At 41.1% G+C, this 25816-nt stretch overlaps 1 protein-coding gene across 3 annotated transcripts in view; it reads right to left on the bottom strand.

Moving 5' to 3' along the window:
- si:dkey-237h12.3 (teneurin-3) overlaps nucleotides 1–25816 on the bottom strand; it is a 211684-nt gene that overhangs the window by 59915 nt on the left and 125953 nt on the right. For all 3 annotated transcript variants that reach the window (XM_037262186.1, XM_037262187.1, XM_037262188.1), the window contains exons 6-11: nucleotides 21235–21360; nucleotides 17160–17374; nucleotides 9748–9958; nucleotides 7809–7910; nucleotides 7181–7375; nucleotides 5097–5297 (exon numbers count right to left, since the gene is read on the bottom strand). In XM_037262186.1, coding sequence (XP_037118081.1) covers nucleotides 5097–5297; nucleotides 7181–7375; nucleotides 7809–7910; nucleotides 9748–9958; nucleotides 17160–17374; nucleotides 21235–21360 — 1050 coding nt within the window. The remainder of the gene's footprint in view (nucleotides 1–5096; nucleotides 5298–7180; nucleotides 7376–7808; nucleotides 7911–9747; nucleotides 9959–17159; nucleotides 17375–21234; nucleotides 21361–25816) is intronic.

The following is a 25816-nucleotide window of genomic DNA, read 5'->3' as shown; positions in this document are numbered from 1 at the left end:
ACAAGCTTGCAAAAATGTCACACTTTAACTTACAAACTGTGTTGTCACGATTCCACATGTGCATTTTGTTCATACAAATCCACCTACACAACTTGACTCTCTGTGTTAGACTAAAGAGAGTTCAACATTAAAAATATATCAAAATGCATAATTAGTGCTTATATTTACTTGATTATTTTCCATATAGTGCAACTGTATACAAAGAAATTGAGTAGAGCGGCACCTTGACTTAACATGAGTGACAGTCACGTTAGCAGTGGCGACTGTCTCAAACATAATGGAAGCATGGGCTTTATCTTCACATCGTTGTAGGGAGGCAGCTCAAAAGGAGCGTGTTGTATCTACCTATTCATACCTATGGCTGCTGTTTGTTGAAGTGAGTTGCCACAATTTGGTACTTGTACATATCTCTCGAACATGCAACTTTTGGTAGATTATACAGTTGCTTTTTTTAAGCTCCTATTTTTGGAGTCCAATTGTAACAAGGTTACAAAAGAAAGTGGACTAACGTTGTGGCTTGAATGACCAGCTTCCTGCAGCGCTTCATCTGATTCAATGCATTTTTTACACTTCTTTATCTCATATTGTTCCGTATTACCTTATGTCTTAAATGTTGCCCAATCGGTATACATTGCAGCCTGATTGTTGTGAAAGGTGGATCCTCACGGTTTCTCATTTTCCCCCCACATTTTTACTTTTTCCTTCCTATCCTGGGGGTTAAGATCAGGGGATGCCATTAATATTTTTCAACTGTCGGTATCTGTTTCGTCCATACATCCATCCATATTCTGAACCGCTGTTCCTCAGGAGGGTTGCTGGCGTACTGGAGATTGTCCCAGCTGACCTCGGGCAGTCGGCGGGGGACACCCTGAACTGATTGCCAGCCAATCGCAAGGCACTGTTTTGTCCATGTCAGACTTTTCTTCAATTAAGAGATGCTCACCATTAAGGCCATCTCCCTGAGCTCACACTGTAGAATATTAAAAGCACCTCTTGGGGACAGTCATCGAACTGGCAAAAGGTTCCTGCTTTGCAAAGAAATCATGTAATCAATTTTTCATTAGCGGCAAAGTGTTTATCTGCTTTGAACATGCCGCGGCTGCATGGAGGTTTGGGGCAGTCGATCACAGCCACCACGTTTGTTAATTAAAGTTTATTTAATTGAAGGAAGAACCGCAGCATTAATTGTCCAGAATGTGGAAATTCCCTACCTAGCCAGACAGGTTAACAGACTCCCTGATTTTTGGGCCCAGGTTATCTGCTCCTGACAATTTTGAGATCCTGTCTCAGAGAAGATATGAGACAGACTCAGAGAATGACATGAAGGGGAAAAGAGACTTTGTTGTGCTATCTCTCTTTTTTTTTTTGGGTGCCAAACAATCAGTCTGCCGTGTAAAAAAAAAAAAAAAACGCAAAAGCAATATGTCCATTTGTTATACGTAATAGTGTTATAGCGTAATATTGAATTTCTTTTGGTGTCATGGTAACAATGAATCCTCATCTTCTTGTAGCATATAACACTAATGGTGTAATACACAACAGCACACCAGACAGAAAATACAACAAAAAACAACTCCCCACAAAAAATAAAAAATAAAAATAAATATACAATACAGTGCACTTTACAGAGACAACTATTAAAGGGGCCCTGGGAAGAAATTCTCCTTTTGTTGTGATTCTTTATCATAAATATGCATTCACCCAACCTGACTCAGTCCCCTAAGTTGTGAGAAAAACGACCCTTGTTTTCCTTGCATATGACTGTTTGTATCAACATAGCTCAAATAGCACTGTCAAATGGTCTGTTTTAGCGAATCCCTTTTATACGTTACTAACTCCAAAATGCTGCGTGTTGTAAAGTGAGGTGAGTTGACCTCCATTTTTTTGCTCACAATTCAAAGCAAAACATCAGTCGGGCGACGGTTCGTATTTCGAAAAAATCATGAGTCGATTCATTTGTTTCATAATGCAACGCTCCTTTCACCGCCATATGATTATACAATAGAAATAAAAAGAACAACTCAATATAATCTTCAAGAAGAAAGTCCACATAAATCAGTCTGACATAACAGATGCAAGGCTCTGGCCTCTGCACTAATACATTGTCCTCTTGTGGTCAAAAGGAAATCCCGATGACAAATTAAAGTCTCAAATGGGAAACAATGCTTGCTCTTAAGAAAAAAAATTAACATGACTTTTTTCAGGGAGTGAGTAAGGCTGCAAATAAATCTGTGTCTCATATTTTCTAATAAGATACCTGTGTGACACCTTGAGAAAGAACATATGTTGGGGCCCGCAAGATTAATGCATGGTGTCAACACCACGTTGTTAACATATGTCGGCCCTTTTATAGCAAGCAGCGCGCGCGACAAGTGTCAAAACTTTGACTTCCGACGCAGACCGTAATGAAGCTACATCAAGTTTTTTCCCCCCTGTAATTTAATCAAGGCTGCAAAAACAAGGCGCGTTATCAGGAATTCATAAAGCCAGGGCCTGCTCACATTCATCAACTTCCAGACTTTCAGTCAGCAGGACATTGCAAATGAATAACTTTTGGTTTACGAAATGAGTCAGAACGGCGGGAGAAATAACTTGATTGAGCCGTCTTTTCTGTTCAAAGACTTTCATGTCTGACTGATTATTCCCTTGTGGTTGACTACAGTTTGGCAAACTTGAGCTGATTTATTATCACTGATTAAAATGTGAGAAGTGAGGAATGAAAATAAAAATGCTGACCGGCCACTTTCTGTTTTGAATAATTACAACACGGGAACTGTTGGATTTCCAAATATCAATCATTTTTCCACAAAAACCAGGCAAAGTTGAAAGCATCAAACGTAACGAGACAACAACAATATGGTCACAATTGGTCATGCGCATGGAAGCAAGCCACAAAGCATTGAAGTGTCATACAATTACTGGAATGCAATCAATGAAGTGAACGACTAATAATCCTAATAAGAAAAATAAAAAGCAAAGTCTATAGCAGGGGTGGCCAACCAGTCAGAGACTAAGAGCCACATTTTTTTACTGTGTGCAAAGAGCCACATCCCCCCCCCCATATTGAACTCAAGCGAAGCGAACACGCAGCGTTTGACGAAAATACCATGTTGAACTCAAGCGAAGCGAACACGCACAAAAACAAACAAACAAACAAATGAACCCACAAATGTTGATATGAACGTAAAGGAGCCGCATGAAACCCGGCAAGGAGCCGCATGCGGCTCGCGAGCCGAACGTAAAGGAGCCGCATGAAACCCGGCAAAGAGCCGCATGCGGCTCGCGAGCCGCGGGTTGGCCACCCCTGGTCTATAGCATGCTGGGTCAAAAAAATAAAAAAATGTAAAGAATCAGTCCAGTCCAACCCAGCGGCGCCTGGAAAGCGGACTTTAAACCGATGATGATGATGATGATGAAAGAATAGAATGCAACTATTCCTCCCACCAGTTATGAATGATAACAGCCAACATGCACAATACAAATAAACACAACAAATGAAAATCCACAGACACAAAATTCTGTGCCACATATTGTCAAATGCATCTAAATATGTGATTATGTGATCATTCTTCTCGTTACTTATCCATGATACAATAGAAATGAACAGAAATGAATTGAAATAACAGTCAAAACTGAGTCACTGACATACTCATTCAGGCACTGGCACATTAGTGCAGCATGTACTCAATGAAATGTCTCTTATCGCCAATTATTAATGCTAACTGCTACCTTCCACAAAATAAATAAACTGAACAACTACGTATAAATAATTCACTGTGTCAAAAAGAAAAATATGAATGTGATTGTTACTCTCAACAGTTATTCGTGACAACAGCCATCTTAATAAAAATGAATGACAATAATGAACAGAATGACTAAATATAATCCGCAGTCCAAAGAGAGTTCATGGCACACTCAATCACAATATGCATTCATAAAATTAATGTGACCATTCCTCTAACCTATCATCCACGATAATCACAACTTTGTACAATAGAGATGAATAAATCTACAAGAAACCAATACGCTCAAAAGGGTCCGCAGCATGCTGTTTTTGTGGTTGTCGTTTTTTTCGTTTTTGTTTGTTTTGAAGCGGCTATTTTACGCTAATTTCCAAGGCGGAGCTGTATTGTTTAGAGAGTGGGCATAGGTTTTCCGTCGAATAACCATTAAGCATATCAAAGTAGCACATACCTTTTACCAAACATTTTATGAAGCGACGGTATAATCATGATTAAGCCTGTTTATTAAGGCAAACATATTTGTGGTTGTTTTTTTGAGCGCATCAAAGGAAACACACACAAACTAAGCTAATGTGTTGCCAGTTAATTTGAGTGTAGAGGGTTGAAAGGAAAATTACAGAAGCAGTACAAATATATTGGGATGTAATTAGCTGCCCTTTGATGCTAAAAAGCAAAGAGAGAAAAATACACTCCCAAAAATTTTTGAAAACAAAAACATGAAAGTTTATTTTATTTTATTTTTGATGTATCAGTCGTGAGAAAATCTAATCTTATTTGCTTTTCAGTTATTCCCCAGTTTTGAAAATCCTGCTCCCAAAACCAATGTAATGTAATGTAATTTGGTAGGCAGCATAATATAATGGGGAGTCACAAAAAAGCCTCAAGGATGAGGACGGTTTCTTCAACGGGACCTCATCATCAAGATCTTGTCCAATTGAAAAAAAAAATGGAACCCTATATTGACAATTTTAAACTGTGGTCAGTTTTAGTTCATGTTGGTGGAGCAAAGCCAGGAGCTATAATGACTCATCATTACACACAGAAACTAATACAGTAACTGCATGAATGTGAAAATTCAGCCCCCACATATATATCATGAGTCTGCTCGAAAGAATCATCCCAACAAGTGCGAGCTGGGACAAGCCATGCAGCAAATACACAGAAAGGCTATTTTAGGCTCAGTTTTGACAAATCCTTACTGGTTCATCCAAAGACTTGTCTGGGGGTTTTTTTCAATGGGTTCCAAAATTGAACTATACAGTACTAATAAGACGACAATTTCAGACTGCAATTCATTTATCGTGAGTATTTCCACGACCATGACACACTTGCAGAAAAAGAAGCGGTTCTTACCTATGGAACAGTCAGCCCCAGTCCAGTTGTCCTCGCAGACGCATGTCCCAGATTCAGTGTTGAAGGTGCCGTGACTGGAGCACTGCTCAGGACAAGTGCTCTTCAGGATCTCGCAGCTGATTCCACCCCAGCCCGGGTTGCAGTGGCACTCTCCGTGATGACAAGTGCCATGTCCAGAGCACTTTGGGTCCACACAGTCCACTGAGCACACACAGTGAGCTGTGTCAGTTTAACACTTGTCCACTTTGTGTTAGTTGCATTCACAATTATTTTCACTTGATTAGAAACACTCTATGCCACTGCTTCCCTTTAAAAAAAAAACTATTTGTTCCAGGCATACACTAACAACTCTTAAGCTCTGATCTCTTTTTTACTCCCAGTCTAATGATATTCCATTAAAGGCGCAAGGAAAAGGAGCATCATTAGTTCCCTGCTGATACATTAATTTACTGTAAGACACTGCATTGCACAGTGGATGAATGTTAGCACTGCATTGCTGAACATTGTGGCCACTTCCTCCCGTAGTCTGAAATCATGCACACTTGCTTCACTGCAGACTTGTCTTCAGTGCTTATGAAAACATGTCAGTGTCATTGAAGAATACATTGTTCATAATGTGTACGAAACTAAACTCAGCATTATATTTGATTGTTAGCAAAACAATGGTGTTGGGTTCATTGACAACCAATGAAGACACTGAAGATGTAATTGTCTTCATAAATAATAAATAATAAATATTTATGTTGGGTTAATTTAAGACCACAAATGTGTTACGCTCATTCTTGACATATTTTTCAGTGTTTCAGTTTCACGCCAGGACAATTCTACTTTACTGTGTTTGGGAATTTGGCAGACCGCCCAATACTTTGCTAGCAGTTCTGGCGGACAGAGAGCGTTTCCTATACACATCCCAGTTGCACAATTTAGTGACTAGTTGGACTAGACACTACACCAGGTGAAATCAGGTCTATGTTGTAGCAAAGGCCATTTTGGTGGATTTGATCAAGGCATAGGCAGATATATCCTCTGCTGATGTGTGGTGGATGTCACTGAAGATGCTGATGAAAACACAAGGTATCTTGCTAAATCCATGTTTAGAAAGAGATGTATATTAGTTTAATCGATTGGCAAGCATATCCAGATGGGAACCAATGGGTTTTCCCTCGACACTACGCCTTAGCCATCTGTGCGCCACAAACGAGCAAACTACAGAATCCAATAAAAACATGTCCTTTCCATCTTCCCTTCAAAGGCAAGCTTTCATTCCTTCAATTGCTTTGTGCATGCGGGGTCGCTAACCCGTGCATGTAAATCTGAGCCGATAATTGCCTTTGGCCGGTGTGCAGGTCGATACCTTTAAACACGGCCAAGCGGATCGGCCCTGGAAGAGAAAGGAATGGCGCTCCTTCTAACATGACGGTAGTGATTGATTGATTGATTGATTGATTGATTGATTGATTGATTGGAACAGGAGACTGCGAAACTCGACAATAGGTTATCCCATTAGCTGCCTGAGTTCATTTATTCACAGGGCGTCATATGACATATGTGCTCGGCCGACTTGAAAACAAATATTAAACAGCTACGCATAATTATTTTCTTTCCATTGGAGCAGTTACTCTCTAATGTTACTCTAAAACATGTTACTCTAAAAGCACAATGGTTTATTCCTTAGAAATTGTATTTAATATTATTGCATTATGCACAGTTTCAACAGTAATACTGTTTAAATATAGAAAAATATTCAGCATGTAGTATTTGTACATGACACTATTAATTCCACACAAACGTTAAAGAAAATTGTTAAAAACAACTGAACTGTACTGAGGCAGTGGTTATTTCGCACACCACGTCTACACCGCCCTTTGAGAATTACTGAGTGAACCCTTCATCACGAGTAAATATTTCACATCCACCCTACAGGTGAAAATCCATGATAAAGAGCGTATAGAGAGGTATAGAGAGACACACTTTAAACTTTAAACTTATTAGAAGACATTCTTTGTGTATTTGTTTTGTAAATTACAAATCGGTCCAAATGTTCCCCAAAACAATTGCAAAGACGTAGATGAACACTGTATTACCTTGTTCGCAATTGGTTCCTCTCCACCCAGTGTTACACACACAGTTTCCTGCCACGCACACCCCGTGGCCCCTGCACTGAGGGTCCACGCATTGACCCGAGGCCACATCACACTCGGTGCCCTTCCAGCCGCTGTAGCACTGACAGCGCCCCCTGGTGTACTGGCCATTACCACTGCACAAGACAGGGCAGGCAGCTAGAAGATGAGGGGAAAAAATAAAAGCAAAAACTAAGTTCAGAGTAACAAAAACAACACCATACATACAGTTGTGTAGTTGATTTAACATGAATGAAAAATCAATAAAATCAATCAATCAATCAATCAATCAATCCATCAATCCATCAATCTATCTAGCTCTCTCTCTCTCTCTCTCTAGTATCTCTCTAGTATCTCTCTAGTATCTCTCTATCTATCGTATATATCTACATACAAACATATATATATCTACATGCATGCATACATACATACATACACACACACACACACACACACACACACACACACACACACACACACACACACACACACACACACACACACACACACACACACACACACACACACACACACACACACACACACACACACACACACACACACACACACACACACACGAGTGGATAATTACCCCTGGAACAGTACGGCCCGATGAATCCAGGGAAGCAATGACAGGAGCCCGCCATGCACTCGCCGTTCCCGTAGCAGTTGTGTGCGCATTCTGTGACAGACTCTGCGGGAAGTCAAACTATTAATAACGCATCACGCTGCTGTCACCCTGCCGCAAATCTGGGGGAGATGGCTTTTAAAGTAACTTTTTGACAAGTGCACATTTCACCACAAGACAGTGCCCTATCCACTCCCGCACCACCAAGGATCCCTTACTTGTGTAAGGCAAAGGCAAAGCGTATCCATTCCGCTAAAGTTTAAGCCTCCGTAACGCGTCTGCTTGCATCCGTCAAATAAAAGTCACAAAAAGCATTTTAAATTAAAGCAAATAATTCAATTTCCTTCACATGTATTGCCCCTGTCTTTCCTGATGTTTCCCCCCCCCCCAGCGTCTTTAACTTTTTTTTATCCTCCTATCGCGGCCCAACGCCCTGATGATCAAGCCGACTGGAGCAATCTCCCGAGTGTTTTAAGTCCTCTCCGACTTGAAGTTAATCTGACACATCCTACAGGGTAAGAGCCAGTGCTCGCTCGACAGACTCCCAAAAGGCCGTCGTTTTGATAAGTGTGAAGAGGGCAAACTTTTTCTTTTTTTTTCAGGCGTTATTACTTCCGATTGTATTGGATGTTCCTTTTAGCTGGAAGGGGACCCCGGCAATTTACGCCAGGCTTGTCGATACTTTCATATTTGGGAGGGCTCAATCGATTAAAGTCTTCTCCCTGAAGGAAATACAGGAAAAAAATTGTCCAGCCTTTTTCTGAAGCCTACAAGTTGTTTGACTGGAAGAATCAATGCTCATGCATGGCTTTTATTACAGCACGGCAGACAACGATCAGCGATTCTCCAAAGAACAACCCTCGTCTGCCTGCAAGGCTGCGGAAAAGTCTTAAGGATCGACTTGTTTGTGAGGTGCGTTGAATTTTTCTCCTCCCAGTCTTAATCCAGTTGCTTTGAGTTTTGTCACGCTGAAGAAGCTGGCTGTAGCTGTGTTTACTTGACACTAGGAGTAGACAGGGATGAGTTTGTTCTTGTTTGTTGAAAATTTAATGGACGGACAAACAGGAAACCAAGAACGTAACACTTGGATAAAATATGGGCATGGACACCTGATGTGATTTTAGTCAGAGAAGGTTAAAGGGTGAGTTTTCCGTTTAAAAATAGAAAAACACTGTTTCTTTCTCAATTAGTTAAAACTGTCAGTGTGAAAGTAAGAGAAGTACATTAGTAAAATCATCTGTCATTCTTCAGCTTCAGGAGCTTTACTGAAACTAACTGGGAATATCCACCTTTGGTTAGCATCTATCTATCTATCTATCTATCTATCTATCTATCTATCTATCTATCTATCTATCTATCTATCTATCTATCTATCTATCTATCTATCTATCTATCTATCTATCTATCTATCTATCTATCTATCTATCTATCTATCTATCTATCTATCTATCCGTCTGTCCATCCGTCCGTCTATCTATCTATGTCTATCTATCTATTTATTTATTGAAACCGGTTATCCGGTGCATTACTTATGCCAGGATCCATGTATGGAGTGTGGTAATTCCATTGGCTGCATCAACAAATCGTGATGTAGACAAATCTTTGAATAGCCCTTGGAGATATACAGTTCACTTGTAAAGGCTATCAGCTTAAGGTTCATTCAGAAATTTCACGCTAAAGACTTCATCTAACATTTTGTGAGTCTATGGTCTATTATTTTGTCTACATTTGGATATGCTTTTAATAATGTTATAACCCACTTGAAAGAAGAAACCAGTAGTGTGTCATTTAAACCACGTTTAAGGATCAATATGAAATCCAGCCTCTGACCCTCTGATACATAGTAACAAGTTTCCAAAACGCAGACAGCCGATGTGGCATTTTCAGTTCAAAACAGTCATACCCTGGATGATGGTGTTGTAGGACACTGTCTCTATGCTGCGTCCGTCATTGTAGAATGCCAGGTGCCACACCCCAGTGTCCAAGTACTGGATAAATCCTGCCTGGTGTACCACCACCTGATGCTCCAGGCGGGCTCCCCTCTCTGGCTCGCTCGGGGTACGGTGTTCATTGGCGATAAGACGGCTGCCATCCAGAAGCTCTACAAAGTCGTACTGCGGAAAAAAACAAAACAAATTCCAGCGTCATTGGTAAAATGCTCAGGAGTAAGTTATTGAGTAGTCAACTACACATGTGTATTATTAGGAAGTCATAGATGCCTTTAATCACAAAAGCCATATTTATTTTTATGTCTTTTCAGACTTCACATATACAATATCAAGAACACTTTAAGTATATTGTTTTCCTTTTTCAAAATTTAGGGCTAAAAAGGATCTAAAATGACTGGTACTATACCAAAAATAAACGTAATATTCCTCACATAAACCTGATATGGGGGCAGCATGGTGGAGCACTGGTTACCACGCCTCACAGTTCGGAGAGTGCGGCTTCGATTCCACTTCCGGTAATCCCTGTGTGGAGTTTGAATTTACTCCTCGTGCCTGCGTGGGTTTTCTCGGGGCCCTCCGGTTCTTCCGGTCTCCTCCCACATCCCAAAAACATGCTTGGTAGGCCAATTGAGCACTCAAATTGCCAATAGGTGTGAGTGCGAGTGCGGATGGTTGTTCGTCTCTGTGTGCCCTGTGATTGGCTGGCAACCAGTTCAGGGTGTCCCCCACCTATTGCCTGATGACAGCTGGGATAGGCTCCAGCACGCCCACGACCACCATGTACAGATAATGGATGGATGGATAAACCTGATATGCAACACAGGGTTGACATGCCAAACATGGGTGACAGATGCAGATGATTGTTTTGACTACACAAGTGTATGATTGTTAGGCCACACTTTAACTTTAGAATAAATCACATAACCTTCATGTGCCACATATAGCGTGAACATACCATACAAAACCAGATGTATGATGGGTTTAATATGCCCTAGATAACATTAATATCCAATACATAGCCTCACCATGCCATATACAGTCTGTATAGCACACATAACTTGAATATGCCTCACATTACTTTCACATGCAAGACGTAACTTTAAAGTGCCATACATTGTGATACATTGATTTGACTGTGCGCATGTATGATTTTTAGGCCTCACATAATCTGAGCATGCCATAACATGACATACATTTATACTGTATACCCAATTATTGTAGTATAATTATTGTGGCTTTATTTGAGACTGTTTAAATTGCTGTCTGTGTGTGACAAGTTATATCTCACTTTGGCACGAAGATCTAACGACAGCTGACTTTCATTTTATTTTCATTTTTTTGCTTTACTCCGGCATTAAAGAAAACAAATGACAAATACAATAGATGATTTGCCTCTTGCAGGAATATCAATGGATTTAGTTTCTCATATTGGGTTTTGTACGTGGAAATCTAATGCTTAAGTAGAATGTTGATTTTACCGCCAGTGGGTGTTGGAAGTGAGTTGCTGCACTAAAGAGGAAAAAAAATCCCTCTCTCTATTGATTTTGGCACGTAATTATATTTATTTTATTTGCATATAATTCAAAGCATAATTTAGATATACACCTGATGGATAAAATTTGCAGATGGCTAACAAAGTTTGTATTTATTTTACATTATGTAAATAATCCAAGCAACCCAGTAGATGCTGAGCAGTTAATACTATCAAAAATGAATCAATTGAATTTGTTGATGGTAATTATACGACATTTGAAAAAAGGGAGAATAGAAATATACCATTGATAACTTCATCATTAAGACAGCAAAGCAGGGGTCTAAATGTACTTTCTCCTCCCGCAAACAAACATTGACTTATAAGACAAACAAGGCGTGATTCCCGCCTGGCAAAATAATTGAAGAGGTGCATCCGCTCTCACAGCACCCGCTGAACAGCTGGACCTCATTTGGACCTCAACTGTGCGGCACAGAAGAAAACAACCAGTCCCCCAGACAAGCTAATGGGTACAGCGAAACACAGCAGATGCAGGAAAGAGGATTCCCAGGTTTAAGACATTGCAAGCTACAAACTGACAAACCGGGCCTCTGGTGTAGACTTGTGTTTGGAATGGGGAACAAGGGGATGCATACAAATTGTCAGAATTTTTTTAAGGGAGCTCAGATTGCACTATAACAAGGTAAGCAACAATAGCAGAGAAAACAAAACTTAAGGCTGACTTAAGGCACTAGCATGCTCCTGCTGAAGAAGTCTCGATGCCAGATGGTGAACGGCTGGAACAGACACTTTTGCCAAGTGAGGTGTACGTTCATTGGGTTGAGCTGATTGATAGACAAATTACTCTCGGGCTACATTTCAAACCTGAAAACAAAACATTTACTTTCAACTAGGAAGGTTCAGTATATGGTGGAAATGAATCCTCGGAGTCCACTAAAAAGGAAACCAATTTCTGACAGCAGTATTAACCATGTATGAGACTGGGAAACAAGAGGAATGATCCTAATATGTATGTTCTGTTGTATAAACGTCATACAATTTATATTCCCAAGACTGACCAATGGGCAAAAAAATGAAGACAATTCAGAGACTAGGGGAAAGAAGGGAGTCAGAAAAGCTGATCAGTGTGGTTGATTTAGAAAATGCAAGGCAATCATGGCGATACATGGAGTTAAGACAGACAGTCCCAAAACTCCACTGGAACTAATACATGTGGAAAAAGAAAAATGGCAATGGTATCGTCATATTTGAATGGGTGAAGTTCAGACCAATGCAGACCACTGCTCAAAAAATTGAGGTGGTTAGCCAAATTCCAATCCTAAACCTAACCTAAAAGCACACCAGTACGCCAACCGTAACCACTTAAATTAATGCGCAACTCATGTAAATCCTTGCCGAACCCCGACACGACTAACTCTCACTCTTACTCCCGAGTCCCAATCATAGTACAACACAACCAAAACGCCAACCATAACCATAACTCTACCCCTGATCTAAATGCACCTAACCCTATTACCTTAACACCAGGGTCATATTTATTCATTTGGGGATCAAGGTAAACGCAGCAACGGGGCCCTCTATATTGGTGGACTGTAAATTTTTTAAACACTGTTTATCATGAACCAAAATTTGTGATTTTGAGAAAATTCACTCATTTTCTGAGCTATGTGATGTCCTTAAAGTCATTCTTGAGGATTATCTAACACTATCATCATTTCAAGGCTGCCGCTGTAATTAAAAGAAACAATTACCAAAACTTCATTTAGCATTCGGACCACTTTGATAACCACATCTTCGTGATGTTAAGTGTTCTGTCAGTCTCCGCATCCTCTCAACTGCTTCCTCCTCATTTGACACTGACTGGCAAATGTTGCCCATTACGTACATGAGGTGTCATGGTGAAAATGTTTGAAACCTTTTGTCTGTAAAGGATGAAAACTGTTTCTTTTCCCCTTGCTTGTTTTCTGCTTCACTGGAAAAATCGCTCCTTCCTTTTTCTGTTAATGTTAATGTTAATGTTGAGCGCTTCCTGATTCACTTTGATAGTCCACTGGATGGAAAGAGGGAGTGGAACACTTGGAACGATCATGATAGATGAAGCATTTGTGATGTATTTCCAAAGTGTTCACAACAAAGTAACCCAATGCTGTATCATGACTATTATTTTTTAAGAAGTGCTATTCCAAGAGCCTTAGAACTATGGAACCACCATCGAGCAACCGGTTTCAAAAATGTTGCTTTGTCTCCCGGTGGCAAATGTTGTATATGGGTTGAAATGAAAGAAAAGGTGATAAGAAAAATACCTTAAAACAGGATTTATTACCCGGGAATGTGACAAACAAGGACTTCAGCAACCATTTTCTGGCGGACTTTCGTACCACTCAGGTGAAGTCGACCCTCTGATTGCAGCGGGGCGCAAAAAGGGGCCTTGGTGGATGTTATTAACCCGGCGAAAGTTGGCCTCTTTGTGCTGGGGGGAGCAATAATACAGTCCCATCCCACATAGCTTAGAACCTTCCGGTCGACTGCATCAGTCTCGATAAGGTTGCTTGAACCTTTTCTAAGCCCATCTAGGACCAACAATAGTGGTGACATTAGGTGTAGGGAGTCAGAGGACAAACACAGCCTTTAGATTGAGTGACCTGCTACAAATTCTCCAGGAAAAGAGCCTAACAAAAGTCAATTTCCCCCCCTCGAGTTTATTTTCTTTGTACAGCCACAGACAGAGACTCAATAGCAGGAGGACAAGGTCTCCATTTGACAAGAGGCGTAAAAGCTGTTACTCGTAAATGTTGTCTCCCCTTTGCTGGCTGTGAATGGACGCTCAATATCGCCGGCCAGGCTCTTTCATGCTCAGTTGAGTAAATGCATTGATCTGCGGCTGAATGCAGCTCCGAGGTGGCTGCGATTGACGCGACGTACGGCATTGACACAAAAGGGGTCGTCTTGTTAATTACTCCTCTTTGATTTTTGAGTTCATTTCTTTCTCTTTTTTTCTCTACAACCACAAAAATGCAGTCCAATTCACCAGTGTCCTCCGACTGCACTGGGATGAAACCTCACTCTTATCCCTTACCGTGTATCACCCAAACTTGTTTAGTTTGTAATTAGCTCTTTACTTTTTTATTCTGTCGTGAGTTCCCCGTCTCGCCTCAAACCCAACACCATAATAATAACCCTAACCATTTTAGCCTAACATTACCTTCCAGGTGATCAAACCCCTAACCCTGTTTTCTTGCTAATTACCTCCCTTTACGCTCTTATTGTGTTGAGCTGTTTACTTCCTTGCTCCCCTAATCCGTATCCCTTACAACTAACTTAGGTGTTGCCTTAAGTACTCCCTTTTCCTCTTTTATATACCGTAAATTTCGGACTATAAGCCGCGACTTTTTTCTCAAATTTTGAACCCTGCGGCTTATGGTCCGGTGCGGCTTATATAGGATTTTTTCCGTGATTTTTGTGATGACTTGATCACTTTTATACACTCGTAAAAAGGCTGTGGACCGCTGTTGTGCGGCACCGCTTTGCTGGGCGGAGGGATATATGACATGGTCACTGGGGAGAAAAGTGGTGTGTTGATCGCATGTCCATCCGCCAGGCAAATAGTGCTGTAAAATTTACACAAAGATGAGACAGAACGAGATCAAGACGGACAATACTGAAAGGAAGCTTTTATACACAAACCGTCATTATGGGGGGCTTATATATGATTTTTTCCGTGATTTTTGTGACGACTTGATCACTTTTATACACTCGTAAAAAGGCTGTGGACCGCTGTTGTGCGGCACCGCTTTGCTGGGCGGAGGGATATATGACATGGTCACTGTGGAGAAAAGTGGTGTGTTGATCGCATGTCCATCCGCCAGGCAAATAGTGCCGTATAATTCACACAAAGAAGAGACAGAACGAGATCAAGACGGACATTACTGAAAGGAAGCTTTTATACACAAACCGTCATTATGGGGGACAAAAGAAATGCATATGATGCCGCTTTTAAGCTAAAGGCAGTCCAACACATTGTGTTGCGTCACCCTTTTCTTTATTTCGTGGTCCCGTCTACTCTGGAGCTATACGTGTCGCTCGCTAGTTTAATGTAATTTAGCGCTTCGTGCATGAATAGAATTAGCATGAACGGACCCTCATCATGGAAAATGCTAGAAGAAATGCATAAAAGCGACGACAAAAGAGAGACTGATAAAGTGTGTGGCGAAGGATATCTAACGCTATTCCAATCGGACACTGAGGAGGAAGACTTCGATGGTTTCAGTGCACAGGAGGAAGATGAAGACGATGAAGCTCTTTTTTTTTACTTTTACTGGTATGTTTTTTTAACCAGCCCTGTTAATGCTGTGCTACCGTGTTGCTGCTGTGTTACCGCCGCGTCTCAGTGACTTTTACCGGTATGTTTTATTTAATCAAACCCTATTAGTGCTGTGTTACTTCCGTGTTGCTGCGGTATTACTGCCGCGTCACAGGCAGTGTTTGGAAAGAAATGTTAAGGTATGTTATTAAAACTTTAAAAAAGCTTTCTGTGTCCAGTCTTTCTTTGTTAATAACTCGCGTGCACACTTCCGTGTTGCTGCGGTACTACTGCTGCGTCACAGGCAATGTTTAGAAAGACATGTTAAAGTATGTTATTAAAACTTTAAAAAGGCTTTCTGTGTACTGTCTTTCTTTGTAAAAAAACACGTGTGCACGTGCGGCTTATAGTCCGGTGCGGCTTATATAAGAAAAAAACTAAAATATCCCCGGATTTTAGCTGGTGCGGTTTATAGTCCGGTGCGGCTTATAGTCCGGAAATTACGGTAGTTGAACTTCGCATCTCATTGTTCACCCTAACAACCTAATAATTGTTTCCCAAACCCCTAACTCAAATCCTTACATTTTCTTAGTAACTACCAGGCTACCACCTTAGAATTTGTTGAGCTTTCCTCCTCTACCACCTTAAAAATGCAATCCATCTCACCAGCGTGACCAACAGAGCTTGTCTCCTGTGCACTAAAGTGAAGTGCTTCTTCACTGGAACGGAATGTCAACAAGGTGAGGTTTGAGAGCTTTTTTTTCACAGGCACTGTTGTCTGAGTGCTTAATTTCATCCGTGATGTCACCAGACGCCAGAAATTCACCAATGTCATTCAAGTGACACTTCGCAACATTTTGGAAACACGTGTTGAAAAATGGCCGACACATAAGAGACAATGAAAGATGTACTCAAGGTAGATCAGAAACCGAGAAGTTAAAGCTGATGAAAAATCGATTTATTCAGTCAAAATTTATTTTTCTTTAAATCTGTGTGTGGATAATGACAGTTTGGGTCGGGTTAGTTTTCTGTCAATCAACAGATATTCTTGACACAAGATGCATTGATTTAAAATTCTAAAATTACCGTAACGCTCCCACCCTAACTGTGCCTTGAATAACTAACCAGAGTTTTAGCCATACATCTCACTTCAACCACTGACCTAACACTTTAAACCCTAATAACTAAACTTAACCCGCTAAGCCCTAAACTGAACCTCCTATGACTCACTCTTAACCTCCTAACCATCAAACATTTAAACCGAAATCGCTCACTGTTGTCACTCAGAAATCACTTTGCTATCATCTCTCCTATTAGATGTTATTGCAGCATGCTGCGCCTAAATTGAGCATTTTTCAAATTGGCATTTGCGTCACAGAATTGCACAGCATCAGCCCATACACAATTAATTCACGCCACACTGTGTGTGTAAGTGTAGTGTTAAAGAGCCTGTACCCGCTGAACTGCAATTTTGATGCCATGGTCGTAATTAGCTGATTAGTAGCCTATAAGCCAACCCCTAACCAATTTACACCATAAACATACTGTAACAAAGTAAAAGCTGATGTCCTCACCTGCGTGTGAGACGGTGCAAGACCCTTGCGCCCATATACACCTATCAGGGCGTTCTTCTGCACAGAAATGTTGAATTTGAGAAAGTGTGGCTTATCCACGCTGAGCTGGGAACGCCAGAACACTCCTGGCGGAACGCTTTGGCCCACACTCTTTCCTACATCCACAGGTCCCGTGTCCACAGAGTTGTTCTCCTGGTGGAGAACGCTTGTCCTTCCTGGGTGACAGAAACAGAATAGTTGTTATTGTTACTTTTGTAAAGATTCAGAGAACACGCAATTTCTAGTCTAAATTAGCAGTATCAGCTCAATTGATGTGTGAAGTGCTGGGTGAAGGGTGGTCTTATAAGCGACCTGTACCTTTCCAAACCTCAGAGTAAGGGTTATACAGATTGGTTGATTTATTGACTACTACTCCACAATCACGTTCAGAAGATTATATTGACATGTTTTTAGCTTGAGGGGGAGGCAGAGCTGTTTACAGCAACTGATAAATATGCAATATGAAATTAGTCCATCTGTAAAGACATGTTTTTGTTGGTTTTGTATTTATTGAATTTGGATTTGTTTCATGTTTTTTTTTTTCACGTTTTCCCTGTGTCCTTTGTCTTTTTCATTAAGTTTTTGTTTCCACATTCCACCTGTTCTGATCAGCTTGATCTACCAACTGGTAACTACCAATCAGTTAAGCCTTTGGTGTCTTGTTGATCATGTCTGTTGCTCAACAGCCAAAGGTTCCCTCCCGTTCTTGCTCCTCAGCAGTTGCTGGCCTGAGTTTTTGCACCGTTGCAACTCAAGGCCCCAGTTCTTGCACAATGACAATGTAAAGTCTCAGTTCCTGTGCCGTGGCAACTTACAGCCCCAGTTCCTGTCGCACAAAAACTCAAGGTCACAGTTTTTCAGCACTGTGGTAACTCAAGGCCACATTTCCTGTGCCACAACAGTTATCCCTTGTTCCAGCTGCTCACGCTGTGCAATTGCAGTTGGACCCTGTGTATGTTGCAGCTGGGTTGCCTGGACCGCCGTGCGGGTTGCCTGGCCATGTCACGACTGGCCGGAAAAATTGCCTCTGCCAGACGCCTGGCCATGCCATGACTGAGTGGTCAAGGTTTCCACACCGGTCGGCTTTCACATAAAGAATTACCTGCACGGATAGCCAGGCCAGTCTGCTTTTTTTCTGTTGTCACATATTCTGCACACATTAATGGATCATGTATGGCCCCTGTAATGCCCCCGGGGCCAGCATCACAACTGTCCTACTAAATATACCGTGGAAAACCCTTGAGCTTGTCGTCCCTTACGTCCACCAGACAAGCCTCGATAAGCAGAACCTGATTCAAATTGTCTTCTGTTTCTGAATGCACCGATTTGGTAAGTAAGGGAGAATTAGTAAAGGGAGTTGGGGACAGGCTGGATAAGGATTTTGAACAGTTGTTCGATGTTTTTATTTTGAAGGTCTGAGTTTAGTTACCGGATAAAAGATGTTTAATGTAATGATGTCCCCAGTGTTGGCAAGCAGACCTGCAGGGCCATTATCGCCTGAAGTTGTCAGTGAAATATATCAAAGAGGAAGGACAGCATCAAATTATTCCACTGCACATGAAGAGTTCTGTGATTACTTGAAAACACTACAAATTCCCATCACGCATGAAGATTTCCTGAGGCGGGTCCAAAACGAGGACAGATTTCCCCATTTGACCAAATTGTGCAAACATTACCTATCTCGGTGGCAAGCACACCAAGCAAGAGGATTTGGTTTTTTTTCTGGAAATACCATCACGCGACAGCGAGTGAACCTTCACCTAGCTAATGTCAACGCTCTTGTGTTTCGAGGTCTATGTTCTGTCTAAATCCAGTGTATGAGCTGTATGAGCTGTTAGCTTTTTGTGAATATAGATTATTACAAAGCATCACTTCCTACTTTAACTTCTTTTAAATTATAGTACTGTACTGAAATGGTATCAGTGCTGTCATCACAACCACTTTACGTCGTCATGTTTCAAGTCTTTCAACAAAGTGTCAACTCGTGCAACCCCTAATTCAGAACCAAAACAGTTTCTGAGAATTGTGGAAGTTGCTGTTTATATTTTCCCACGGACTTAAGAGTCTACAGAGAGAATAACTTGCTCACCGCTTGCTTGCCAAAATAGTAGCACAGTATGCTGTTTTGTAAATTTCCTGCACATTATTACAGATAATCTTTTGTTATGAAGAGAATGTGTCTTAAATGATGATTAGCATTAAAGTAGTTTTGGTCACTCACCATTGTCTTGTGAATTCTTGTTTATGTAACAGGGAGCTCTATTCATTTCACTTTAATATTTCATTTTTCTCTTTTAGACAGATGTATGGTCGTTCCACATTTTTATGTGACCATATTTATGCCTTGACGCCATGCCACTTCTTTGCTCTGCTCAGTCTGCCTCTTTTCTTGCTGTTTCCCAGCATTCCCCACTAACTGTCTTGTTATTCTAAGTAGACACTGAGGTATGGATGTCCTATAATGGTGTGTGTGTTCTCCAAGCAGATACACTTGCCACATATCACCATCATAGTCCCATTTCATTTAGTTTTAGATGGCACTTTCACTTAACAATTGTAATATACTGTTTACATTGGAGAGAATATTTAGCATACCGTACTGTCGCTGTCTGTGGGTCTGTGTTCGTGTGTGCGTATGCATTTGGACCGTGTGTTTGCACCCAGACACTACTTGTGTTGCTTCAGTGTTTGCATTTAAAGGCCATTGGCTGTCACTTTAACTCTAGTCAGAGGCGAGACTGGGAGCCAAGTGTAACCTCTAGGGAGAATAACGGGCGGCTATTAATCACCTTTTAAAGAGCCCACAAGCTTCCCCATGTCATATTCATTAGCGCTTATGAGGATTTAAACGTAGCCGGGGTTCAACAGGCCAGTGTTATGCATTGTTTTGCACGTTCCAATGCTGCACTGATGTTAGCGTTTTTTTTTTTTTTTTGGGAGGTGTTAAGTGTTAAAGGTGAAGCAAAATGGCCACCTACTTGCTGATGAATATAGAATGTTACCACATTGTAGGTAGCCGATGTCAGAATGTGATACTATTCATCAGTATATATTGTTGTTATCTTGTTTGGTTTTCAAAGTTATAAGGTTATAATTGAGGACGTTTCCACAAATGCATGCGCACCTCTGATGTCTTTTTTAAAATCAAACAATATATAAGCCATTTGGTTTTAATGTTGTAAGATGAAGGCGGCTCGGTGGGGCACTGGGTAGCACGTCCGCCTCACAGTTTTGAGGGTGCGGGTTTGATTCCACCTCCGGCCCTCCCTGTGTGGAGTTTGCATGTTCTCCCCGGGCTCGCGTGGGTTTTCTCCGGGCACTCCGGTTTCCTCCCACATCCCAAAAACATGATTGGTAGGCTGATTGAGCGCTCCAAATTGTCCCTAGGTGTGAGTGCGAGTGCAAATGGTTGTTTGTCTCTGTGTGCCCTGCGATTGGCTGGCAACCGGTTCAGGGCGTCCCCCGCCTACTGCCCGTTGACGGCTGGGATAGGCTCCAGCACACCCGCGACCCCCGTGGGGACTAAGCGGTTCAGAAAAAGGATGGATGGATGTTGTAAGATGAGTTTAAACTATGGGTGGAGGCCATTAGATATTTTAAGAAAATGCTCGAGTGGCCGGTGCATTTTCGAGCCGTTTGAACAGGGTGACGACCGAGCCACTACACCACCCGCCCCAGTTGCTAAATTTTTATAGCGTGATGTCTACCAGGTCCCATCCATTCAATCCCGTCCAACCCAGCCCCATGCCCTCCTTGTTGGCTATTAGTATTTCACACGTCCCATCCGTCCAAGTCACCCCCCCCCCCCTACGGTTTTAACTTTTAATACAAGTGCTTTAGTAGGGCTCCAATAACGATTTCTTTTTACTACTTTCATGCTCGATCATGCGATTATCTAACCTCACGTAGATGCCACAGAGCACAATGAGAAAGTAATTGTTTATCATTTCGGTAAAAGCGGAACACTATTATTAAGGACGATAGCTCACATTAAAACATATATGCATAAAAGAAAAGAAAAATTAGTTTTCCTCACCGTCTGCGGCAAGGGACGTGACGGCGCTAGACAGTGTGGGGCCGGCCTTTCCGACGCCGCCATTTTCAAATGCTGGCTGGCTGTCCAACTCCTGCAGCTGCCAATTGAGGCCAAAAAGGTGCATGCCTGCGAAGTACACAGAAAAACTGCTTAGGCATAAATAAGCAAATTTGCCCACAAAAATATAAAGCAGACAAATAAGGCACCTGCGCAGGCAGGTGTGGAAAGTAAAAAAATATACAAATACTTTAAGTACTTTATTTTTTTGTTATCTATACTTCACTTGATTATATTTATTTTCCGGACGACCTTTTCCCTTCCTAAATTTGATCATTTGTACTTTCTACTGCAATTAGGTGAAAAGGAGAGCGTGGTGATGAAGAGGTGAAAGTAGAGAGATAAAAAGTTTACTTTGATTAAGATCCTGGATTTGTATAAGGTGAAAAAAAACAATTCAGCAACATGGAAGAACATGCTGCATGACAATTGTACCCATTATGTGACTATATATTTTTTTCAAAACGTCTGTCGCTGTGGTCATTAGTCTTGCTTTCCACCTTCAGTCACTCAACACTTCTGTCATGTCTACCCTCTCTTGATAATTTGCACTTTCTACTACAATTAGATGAAAAGGAGAGCGTGGTGGTGAAGAGGTGAAAGTAGAGAGAAATCGTTTACTATGATTAAGATCCTGGAGTTGTATAAGGTGGAAAAAGAAAACAATTCAGCAACAATTGTAGCCATTATGTGACTATTACTGTTTTTCAAAACGTCCGTCGTTGTGGTTATTATTCTAGCTTTCCACCTTCAGTCACTCAACACTGTCAAGTTTTTCTCTCTGTCTACCCTCTGTCGCTGTCGCTGTATGTCTCTCCATCTTAACACAACCCGCTGAAACAGACGGTCACCCCACAGAGCATGGGTTCTGTTTGCGTTTTTTTTTCTGCGAGAGTTTTATTTTTCTCCTTGCCTCTGTTGCCAAGTGCTTGCTATTTGGGGTTTAGTTGGTGTTTTCTAATATACGAGGAGTGTTGTTGTTGACCTGTCGATGTGTAAAGTCCCTTCAGATAATATTTGTTGTGGAACTGTTTCAGCATAAATACAATTGACTTGACAAGGCATGGCGTTGACAACAGATTGGGTGAGGCAAGATGATTTTGACTACATAATAATTGTGGTGAATGTGTCGTAGCTCATGCCAGCCTAAAAACATAATTTTCTGGTAGAAAGGTACAATTTTAGTTATGCATCATTTTTTGTTTATCTATTTACAATTGGTAGCATAAAAGCTTGAGCCAACGCTGTCTCATGCTCGCTGAAAAATACTTTTTTTCGTTTTATTTTTATTGTGGCAATTTATCTAAACAGATATTGTAGTTGACAAAAAATTATTTCTACTTTTGTACTTAGCACATTTCAGCACATGTACTTTATGTCATACCTTTACCAGCGCCATGTTTAACACAATAATCTGTACTTGTACTTACGTACATACAGAGTATTTTTTCCCCGAGAGTATGAAGGCAGAACAACTCTTTGGAAAGCTGGTAATTGATTTCACATTGTTTGTACGTGCATGTTTTTGCAGTGAGGCGACACTGATAGCGGTCGTTTCAATCAAGGCGTGCAGGAGCCCTGTTGCTTTAGCATGTCTCCTCGCTGTTGGCACAGCAGTGCCAGCAAATTAACACAGCGATGGTTCTACCAGAGCCCCCGAGTCACCAACAGTGAGGATTTTAATGTTTCCTTTTAAATAAAACATTTGGTTTGAAATTATTTCCATACCTGTAGTTAGCCTTTTCTGGTTCCAATTGGGTGATAGGTTTGTAAACGATATGATGAGTGTTCTAAGTGTGTCAAAATGTATTAAAGCCACGGGATGTCACTTTCTTCTTGCATCGGTCACGGGGACACAATGTAACAATGTAAACAGGAGGCACATTTGCAATCAGTAATAAGCAAATAAAGTTTGCAATAGATAATATGTTTCAGACTGGGGCAGCCATTTACAATTATTTTGATGATCAACTGATTGGTCGCTTATTGTCGATTAATCAACGAATCGGATAAAAATATTTTGATTTCCACCCCTTTAATCAAAAACATGACGTTATTTCAAATTGACTGCAGACAATCAAAAACAAGAATAAATTATTTGGTTGTTGGTTAGGTTGATAGCATTTAAAAAAAACAAAAAACTATGACCATCATTTTTCTACTTAAAACCAAGTGTTTTATTTTGATTCAATGAAGGACTACAGAAATCGGGAACTATTTACTGCAGAGAATGGTATATGAACAGCGTAGATGGAGAATTTTAAATTAAAAAGGTAGCTAAACAATTCATCAATTCGCAAAAACAAGAAATGATTAATGTGATAGTCGATTAGTTGTCGACTAATGAATTATTGCTGCACCTCTATTTCAGACACACAAAAAATTGTTTTTCCATCCCAATCTATGAAAACGCAGTTTGTATAGTGTTCCTTAGTGCTTGTCTACACTCTCTCGCTGTTGAAAAAAAGCCACTCCCACTTGAAGTATAGTAGGTAAGTCAACTCAAAATGTTTACAATAACATGTTCTCTGCAGCTTCAGTAGTCCAAACACGATATTCTAATAACATTGTGAAATATGAATTAAGCAACAAAATTCACTCATTTGGGTGGCCATTTTGCTACTTGTTGTCGACTGAAAATGACCACCATTGCTCAGGGCTCAGGTAAAGAGCAATCCAGCTCAGCTTGTGAATGTTACATGAACAAACTAAGAAAACAGGTGAGCCACTGTGATTGGCTGCTACCTGATTCCTGAGAAACTCTGCTGTCATTTTCAGTAGTGTGGCATCACCATCTCCAGGCCCGGTTTGCCAGTGATAGTCATCGTGCAGGGGACAGCCTAAAGTCCTCAATTCCGTATCTGTAAGCGCAGCAAAGATGCTAGTCCTCATTGAGAATGTGATCTCATTTTTTAAAGAAAGCTGGCAAGATAATGGTGACTGAGTTCTGTGTTACATAACTAAAACACAGACTAGCTTTCATGTCACTCTATTGCCCTTGCACCATCTAAGTCCCTTCTTTTGAGAGGGAGGAGGAGCGAGCGAGAGCCGGAGCGAGAGCCGGCGCGAGAGCGAGAGAGAGAGAGACCAATCTCCTCCGTCAAAGAGAACGAGCAGAGGAGAAAATGCTGAGGAAGCATCATGATTCCCTGGCCATTTAATGTGCAGGAAGATTGTTTTTTTTTTTCCTTTTCTGTCCAGAGCTTCTGTAGCTGGATATTGACTTGCAGTGAACAACTTGAGAGGTGGATGAAGAGGATATCAAATGGAGGCTGCATTAGACAAGAGAGTGAAATTGCTACAGGAAGTCTATCAATCCCTGCTTTGTTTAGGAATGTTGTATATGAATCACTGTCACAATACGTGCAAGTAGACTAAAAGAGTCTTAAGGGCTGGTTCACATTGTAGGGCTTAATGATCACTTCGGATCCAAAAAACATAAAACCACAGCAACCCAAATCACAGCAGAATTAAATATGCAACTCAATTCTCCTGTTTCCACCAGAACTGTCCGTCGGGAGCTCCACAGGGTATATATACGCGGCCGGGCTGTTATAGCCAAACCTTTGTGGCAATGCCAAACGTCGGTTTCAATGGTGCAAGGAGCGCAAATCTTGGGCAGTGGACAATGTGAAATATGTACTGTTCTCTGATGAGTCCACTTTTACTGTTTTCCCCACATCCAGGAGAGTTACGGTGTGGAGAAGCCCCAAAGAAGAATACCACCCAGACTGTTGCATGCCCAGAGTGAAGCATGGGGGTGTATCAGTGATGGTTTGGGTTGCCATACCATGGCATTCGCGAATTCAACCCCTGGAGTTTATGTTACTACTTCTGGACACATTATTCTGCTACTGTTCTTGCTGATGTTGACATCATCCATCCAATCCACCCATCCAATCCACCCATCCAGACCCATCCAGACCCATCCACCCATCCACCCATCCAGACCCATCCACCCATCCATCGTATTTTATTGATACATGCATAATTTTTTACAGCATACAGTTTCATGCTACAGACCATTGTTGCTGTTGTTCACATTCACATATCTGTATATAGGAATGTATCCAAGAAACATTTTATCTGGTTGTCACATCTCAGGTCATGCAAATATGATCCTATTTTGACTCACAGGTCAGTGCTCTGCATGTATCGTTATCCAATGTTTGTGCCAATTGGCTCTTAAATCAGATTCTTCCTCCTCGAGCACTTTCATTCCACCTGGGGGCCGTTCGCCACTTACCTCGTGAATATCACGTCATTTCCATAAATTATTCCGGCAACCTTGGCCAGTCGCAATGAATATTTATGGCTGCTGCAAAAAATCCCTCTTTCCTGCTTAAAGCTGACCTTTTATCTGTTATGTTAGGAGCGTGCCCCGTGGAAAATCTTTGCTCGTCATGAATTGAGAAAAAGGTTGGATTTGTACATCCGTTACATGTTAGTTTAAGCTCGGGGTTAAAACAAAAAATCATGTGAGGTTTTAAAAAAAATAATTGTGTAATGCTTTTTTAATGTACTA

This window comes from Syngnathus acus, chromosome 10 (genome assembly GCF_901709675.1).
Source record: "Syngnathus acus chromosome 10, fSynAcu1.2, whole genome shotgun sequence".
NCBI classification, from domain to species: domain Eukaryota; kingdom Metazoa; phylum Chordata; class Actinopteri; order Syngnathiformes; family Syngnathidae; genus Syngnathus; species Syngnathus acus.
Note: the sequence above shows the minus strand (reverse complement) of the source record. Positions and strands in the feature narration are given on the sequence as shown.